The 7,614-nt window shown below is 61.7% G+C and overlaps 1 protein-coding gene across 1 annotated transcript; it reads left to right on the forward strand.

Moving 5' to 3' along the window:
• Positions 1–771: 771 nt before the first annotated feature.
• LOC142006515 (3-succinoylsemialdehyde-pyridine dehydrogenase-like) lies at positions 772–2,281 on the forward strand. The gene is given in 3 exon segments (XM_074983247.1): positions 772–1,753; positions 1,756–1,887; positions 1,890–2,281. Coding segments are annotated over 3 exon segments (1,506 nt in total).
• The last annotated feature ends 5,333 nt before the right edge of the window (positions 2,282–7,614 follow it).

The following is a 7,614-nucleotide window of genomic DNA, read 5'->3' on the forward strand; positions in this document are numbered from 1 at the left end:
CCGCGTTTGGACTTCAGATGGGCACCAGCACGGCCAGACTGCCCAAGCCGACAGGAAGGTCGATCATCACCTCCAGACAGTCCCGGTTGAACAGGCGCGCGGGCGACCCGTCGCGGCGCCGCTTTTCAACCGGATCGAGCGTGAAGATATTGGTCCTCAGCGCCCCGACAGGCAGTTTCGACATCAACCCGACATTGATGCCGCGCTCATCATTGCCCTCGATCAGGATCGCATAGGGATAAAGCCCGTTCAGGAAGCGGCGGTTGAAGGCCTCCAGCGTCGGGCGGTCTTCCACCTCGCACAGGGCAATCACATCAGCATTGACGCGCCGGATGACACCGGCGATGGCGTTCACCTGCGCTCCCGACAGGGTTTCGCCCTTCAGGCGGATGCCGCCAATCCAGTCGGCCCGGCCGGTGATGGCGCTGTTGACCGATATGACCGGCGATGTCTCGTCACCTTCGTTCTGGAAAAAGAAAAAACGCTGCGAGCGTGCGTCCGGCGCCGTCACCCGGTCGCATTCCACCTCAAGATACCGGCTCAGCTGGTTGTCATTATAGGTGCGGATGATCTCGTCGATAGCGTAGCGTTTGGCATCGAGCAGGCGTTGCAACTGCGCCGCCCCACGCAGAGCCGCAGCGGCACCGGGGTCATCGCCCGCCGCGAACAGACGCGGACGCGAGAACAGGTTTTCAACATTGAAACTGCGATGCGCAGGTTTCCCATGGGAACGACCCATGCCACACAGGGCTGTGCGGTCAAGCGCCCATCATGTTGAAATACGCGCTTGCCTTTTACGGTCAGCGGGAGATTCATCTCCCCCGCGCTATCTCACTCAAGGAAACGGTCATGAGCACGCATAATCACGAATTCTATATCGGCGGCCAGTGGGTGAAGCCGGCCAGCCCGCGCACCTTCGATCTCATCAATCCGGCCACGGAAGAAAAATGGAACGAGGTCTCGCTCGGATCGTCGGCAGATGTCGATAAGGCCGTCGCCGCCGCAGTGGCCGCATTCCCGAAATGGTCGATGACCAGCCGCGAAGAACGTCTCGCACTGCTTGGCAAAATCCTCGAAGTCTATCAGCGCCGCCTGCCCGATATTGCCGAGACGATCTCGAAAGAAATGGGTGCGCCCATTTGGCTGTCGAAGGCCGCGCAGGCCGCGATGGGTGTCGCTCATCTCGCTGAAACCATCTCGGTCCTCAAGGATTTTGAATTCAACAAGGCGCAGGGCCGCACCCGCATCGCGTACGAGCCGGTTGGCGTTGTCGGCATGATCACGCCGTGGAACTGGCCGATCAACCAGATCATGTGCAAGGTCGCGCCGGCGCTGGCTGCTGGCTGCACCATGGTGCTGAAGCCATCGGAATACACGCCCATCAATGCGCTGATCGTTGCTGAGGTCCTGCATGAAGCAGGTGTGCCGGCCGGTGTCTTCAACCTTGTCCTGGGTGATGGTCCGGGCGTCGGCGCGCCGCTTTCCGCGCATCCGGGTGTTGATATGATGTCGTTCACCGGCTCGACCCGCGCCGGCATTCTGGTCGCCAAGGCTGCGGCTGATACGGTCAAGCGCGTCGCGCAGGAACTCGGCGGCAAGTCGGCCAATATCGTGCTCGACGATGCTGATCTGGCCAAGGCCGTTGGCGGCAGCGTACAGACGATGATGATGAACTCGGGCCAAAGCTGCAACGCGCCGAGCCGCATGTTTGTGCCTCAGGCCAAGCATGATGAAGCGGTCGCCATCGCTGCCGCGCTGCCAATAAAGTGAAGGTCGGCGACCCCTTCGCGGAAGGCACGACCATCGGTCCCGTTGTGAATAAAACGCAGTACGAGAAGATTCAGGGCCTCATCGAAAAGGGCATCAAGGAGGGCGCGACACTGGCCGCTGGGGCCTTGGCCGCCCGGACGGTCTCAACAAGGGCTTCTATGTGCGCCCCACCATTTTCGGCAATGCGACGAATGACATGACCATCGCGCGCGAAGAAATCTTCGGGCCTGTCCTCACCATCCTGCCGTACAAGAGCGAAGCCGATGCCATCGCCATGGCAAATGACACGGTCTATGGCCTGTCGGGGTATGTACAGTCAGGCTCGATCGAGCGCGCCCGCAATGTCGCCAAACAGCTCCGCACCGGCAACGTGCATCTCAACCTCGCAGGCGCTGACGTCAAGGGACCGTTCGGTGGCTACAAGCAGTCGGGCAATGGCCGCGAATGGGGCGCGTTCGGCTTCCACGACTTCCTGGAAGTGAAGGGCATCTTCGGTTTCGAAGCCGCCTGAGAGCGCGAGCACATATCTGACTTTGAAAGGGGGGCTTTATGCCCCCCTTGCCTTTTGCGGTGATTGGTTGTGCGCTGAGCGCCATCGACATTCACGCATTCAAGGCTTTTCTCATGGACTTTAATTTCGGCGATCTGCTCGACACGATCGAGGCTGCCATCCCGCCCGATGCCCTGGCCTTTGCACATGGCGACCGGCGCATCACATGGGGCGAGGCAGGCCAGCGCAGCAATCGTCTGGCACGCGCTTTCACCGCTGCGGGTCTAAAACCGGGCGACAAGGTCGCGTTCTATATGCGCAACGCGCCCGCTTATATGAAACCGTCAATGCCTGTTTCAAAGGCCGCTTCACCCATGTGAATGTGAACTATCGCTATCGTGTCGACGAGGTGGCTTACATCATCGCCAATTCCGATGCGGCGGCGGTTGTCTATGCGCCCGAGTTTGCCGACATCATCGCTGACATCCGGGCGCGCCTGCCATCGGTGAAGCTCTTCTGGAAACCGGCGCAGCGTTTGAAAGGCTCGCTAGTGAAGGCGATGGCTCACCGCTTGGCATCCGCCGCGATGGCGAAGACCTGATGTTTCTGTACACTGGCGGCACGACCGGCATGCCCAAGGGCGTCATGTGGCCACACCGGGCGCTGCGTGAACTGCATCTCATCGCGATGCGCAAATTGGGGCCAGCACCTGAAACACACGAAGATGTCGCGGCACTGATGAAACTGCCGGGCCGGCCGGTTGGTCTGCCGGCCTGCCCGCTGATGCACGGCACGGGATTTTTCTCGGCCATCGGCATTGTCATGTCGGGCGGCGCGATCATCACGCTCGACAATCCGCATTTCGACGCACACGAGCTGTGGCGCGCCGTTGAAAGACACCGCGTCACCGGCATCGCGATTGTGGGCGAGGCGTTTGCCAAGCCCATGCTCAAGGCGCTTGAAGACGGCGCGTATGACGTGTCCTCCATTTTGACCATCACCTCATCGGGCGTGATGTGGAGCGCGGAAACCAAGCGCGCGCCTTCTGGCCTTCATGCCGCAGGCGACGATGGTTGACAGTTTTGGCGCATCGGAAGGCGTTGGCTTTGGCACCTCTATGATGACCAAAGATGGCGAGGTCGGCACGGCAAGTTCACCATCGGCGAACGCTGTCAGGTGTTTGATGAAAACGACCAGCCGTCGCGCCGGGCAGTGGCGTGCGCGGCATCATTGCCTTGGGCGAGCCATCCCGCTTGGCTATTATGGGGACGAGGAAAAAACACGCCGCACCTTCCGGGTCATTGGCGGCAGGCGCTATTCCATTCCGGCGACTGGTGCACGGTTGAGCCTGACGGGTCGCTCACCTTGCTGGGACGCGGCAGCGCCTCAATCAATACGGGCGGCGAGAAAGTCTTCCCCGAGGAAGTCGAGGAAGCCCTGAAGACCCATGCTTCCATTGAAGATGCGCTGGTCATCGGCCTGCCCGACCCTGACTGGGGCCAGGCGATCACCGCCATAGTCAAAATCGTGCCCGGCTATGGTTTCGCTGAAGACGAGCTGCGTGCCATGTGCGCGCGCGCCTTGCCCCCTATAAAGCGCCCAAGCGTATTCTTCTGGGTGAACAGGTGAATTTGCGTGCCCCGAACGGCAAAGCCGACTACAAGTCCGCCGCCGCCTTTGCCGCCGAGATGTTGGGAAAGGGTGTGGCAGGCCGGTAAAGGATCGCCGTGACGGATGTGAAGCTGGACACCGCAGACGAAGCGGCGCTTGCGCAGGCCTATGATGTGCCGGTGTGTATCGCGCCCGAGGACTATCTGTTTCTCTCTGTGCTGCCCACCCATGGCGGGCGACGGGCGGCGGCGCTTTATCAATATATCGAAGATGGCCGCAACAATGCGGCGGCGGTGCGCGATGTCCTGCGCAGTGTCGACCCGGCGGCCCTGAAGGACGGGTCATCAATCCTCGACTTCGCCTCAGGATACGGACGCGTGGCCCGCCATGCCCGCCATGTCTTTCCCGGCCTGCCACTACACCGCAATGGACATTCACCCGAAGCCGCCCGGTTCAATACCGAACGCCTGGGTGTTGAAGGCCTTGTCTCGACACGCCATCCCCAGAAGATCACCGGCGCACGCACCTTCGACGCCGTCTTTGCGCTCTCGTTCTTCTCCCATGTCCGCAAGCACCAGTTCGCTGACTGGCTTGGCGCGCTGCACCGGATGACAGCGCATGGCGGCCTCCTTCTCATCACCACCCATGGCGAGCGCTCCCACGCGCTGGTGCCCGACATCCGCATCGACCGCGACGGCTATGGCGTGCGGGCGCAGTCCGAACAACACGATCTCTCCACCGCCTATTATGCGCTGGCCATCACCCTTCAGCCTTTCGTGATGAAAGCGGTCCGCGCCCATCCAGGGCTGGAACTGGCGCGCTTTGATCCGGGCGTGTGGTGGGGTCACCAGGATATGTATGTGCTGCGCTGTGTGACCGAAGCCGCCCGCCCGGCCCTGCCTGCGGGCCTTGCCATCGCCGCCTCAGAGATGCGCACGCTCGGCACGCTTTTGCGCGACAGCGCATGGGGCGCAGCGCGGGCGGTGCTCAGGCGGGCCGGTTTCCGGCGGCGGTAAAACTGGCCTCTGCGCCTGATTGACAGGACGCGGCGGACATGGTGAGTGCCGCCCGCATCAGCCGGTTTATGGACACATGCATTTTCACATCGATTCAGATTCGGGAATCGAGATCATCGGCTGGCTGGCCCCGGACAATCCCTCACACGAACCGCGCGTGACGGCGGTGGTTGACGGACGCCGCACCCCTGTGCGCCCCAGCCTTGTGCATTGGGACATGGTCGAAGCCGGCATGCACACGACAGGTCTGTGCGGCTTTGTGGTGACGAAACGAATGCGCCCGGCCTCTCGGGCGCGGCTTCGCTCGCCTTGATCGACGAGGAAACCGGCATCACCATTTACACCCGCCGCCGGGCCGGGGCCAGCTATGCCGAGCGGCGTGCCTTCCTGTTCGACATGCATGATGCCGCACACTCACCGGCCATGACGGCGCTCTCAGCGCATTTCCATATGGTCTATCCCGACATCCATCTGTTCGGTCAGGACACCAGAAAGGCCTGTATCAGCACCGCCTCCTCCACCTCCATTCTGCTGAACGGGGCGATTTGCATGCGGGCCGATGAACCCTTCATGATCGCTGCGAACTATCTCAAATTCGCGTTTCTCAGCGATCCGGCGGTGGTCCTGTTGCAGCATCTGGCACCGGATGTGTCCCCCCTGCATCCATCGGCACCGCAGCATCTGGCGGGCCTCATCGCGGCCATGAACGAGGGTGAAAGAACCTTCTTTGCCGACGCCCTGACCCGGCGGCTCTGCCTTTTGTATCTCGACGATACGCTGCCGCGCGATTGTCTGGCACAGGCGCTCGACACGCTGGCGAATGTGACGTGGTCGGTGTGGACCAGGATCTGCCCGGTTTTCTTGATCGCACCGCCCCTCTGCTTGAACTGGATGCGGAACGCATTTTGCCGGCGCGCCAAAAGCAACGGGCGATATTGGTGCGGCCCTGCGGCTTGAACCTGCGGTGCGCGACCTTCTGACCCGCGACATCGACATCTACGAGGCGGTTGTGGACGCGCTCAATCTCGCGCATAGACCTGCCGGACCATGACCAGCCTTTTCATGTTTGAAGACAAAGACGGTATTCTGACAGGCCCGCTGGCCGCCTCTCTCGCTGACGAGTTCGGTGTTTCTGCCGAGATCGCTGAGAAGGATTATATCCTTAACTCTCTCGTCTGGCTGCTCAAGGGCGATGTCGCGTCCGCCTTGCGGCAATATATCGAAGACGGACGGCGCAACGCGCAAATGGTGCACGACATCTTCACGCGCCATGATGGGGCACGTTTTGCGGCAGGTGTCAGTGCGGATGGCCGCCCGCTCTCCATGCTCGATTTCGCCTCCGGCTATGGCGCGTGGCGCGACATGCCCGCCATGTCATGCCGACCATCACCTATACCGCCATGGACATTCATCATGATGCCGTCGCTTTCACCGCGATGTCCTGGGCATAGAGACATTGCAGTCATGTACGATCCTGATCGCATCACCTCAGGCCGCAGCTTTGATTATGTGTTTGCGCTCTCGTTCTTCTCGCATATCCGCAAGGAACAGTTTGTGCCATGGCTTGAGGCGCTGCATCGCCTCACCCGGCCGACGGGCTGATCGCCTTCACCACGCATGGTGAAGCCTCGCACCGTCTGTTGATGTCCGGGGCCAGCGTTGACGCGGATGGCTATGGCATGATCGAGGAATCCGAACAGTTCGATCTCTCGACCGACTATTACATTCACGCCATCACCTACGAACCTTTGTGCGCGCCGCCATTGCCAGCGTGCCTGGCCTGTCGTTGGTGGCGCATGAACCGGCGTCATGGTGGGGGCATCAGGATCTTTACGTCGTGCGGTGCACGGCACCTGCGCCACAGCGGCCATGGCGCAGGGCACGGGCTGTGGCAAAGGCCAGGGCGGCAGGCGCGGTCGCCAGGGTGCGCGGCAAATTGCGCCGTGCCCTGCGCCGTCCTTAAGTCACCTCCAGCGCCAGCGCGGCATCAAGGCCATGCGATGGCATCAAGGCTGAAGCGTGCGCGGGTCAGCGCGCCGTCCATGCTCTCCGAGGCGGGGGCGATATAGGCGATGGGCTGGCCGCGAAACGCTGCAATCATGCTCTGCACATAATTGAGCAGCCCATGGAGATGACGCGCGTGCCCGGCCTTGAAAAAATCGTGTTGTGCAGGCCCGATCCGAACTCGCCGATCACCAGCCTAGCCTGCCTGAACAGAGCGACCTGATCGGCAAAGGCCAGGGTTTCAGGCGCGATGGCGGGAATGCCGCGCTGTTCCAGATAGTCTGCAATCTCTGCCGCGTTGTCGCAGACCCGCGCATTGGCCCCGTCAGGGCGCGAGGCGCCTTCTGGCCGCGTCACCAGAAAAGCGCGTGGCAGGTCAGTGCGGCCGCTATCCGGCAACCCATCAAAGAACACGCACGTCTCGGGGTGAAAGCTGAACTCACCATGCACCATGCCCGCACGATCAACCGCTTCACACGCCATAGTGTTTCGGCCCGCTTGTAGGTGACGAATTGATCCTCGTGCACACCGCACACGTCGCGCATCAATGCGCGCGCCCAGCCCGGAGCAATGTCATCGACCAGCACGGCATGTTCATGAAACGTCGCCCCCAGCGCCGGCGCGCCAGCCATAAGCGCGCAGTATTTCCAGAAGCCAGTGACCATAGGCCCGCAGACCCGGCGTCATGCAGGCAATCGCCGGTCGGTTCAGACGCGCACCCGG

Source organism: Carettochelys insculpta, unplaced genomic scaffold, assembly GCF_033958435.1.
Source record: "Carettochelys insculpta isolate YL-2023 unplaced genomic scaffold, ASM3395843v1 scaffold_0079, whole genome shotgun sequence".
Classification (NCBI taxonomy): domain Eukaryota; kingdom Metazoa; phylum Chordata; order Testudines; family Carettochelyidae; genus Carettochelys; species Carettochelys insculpta.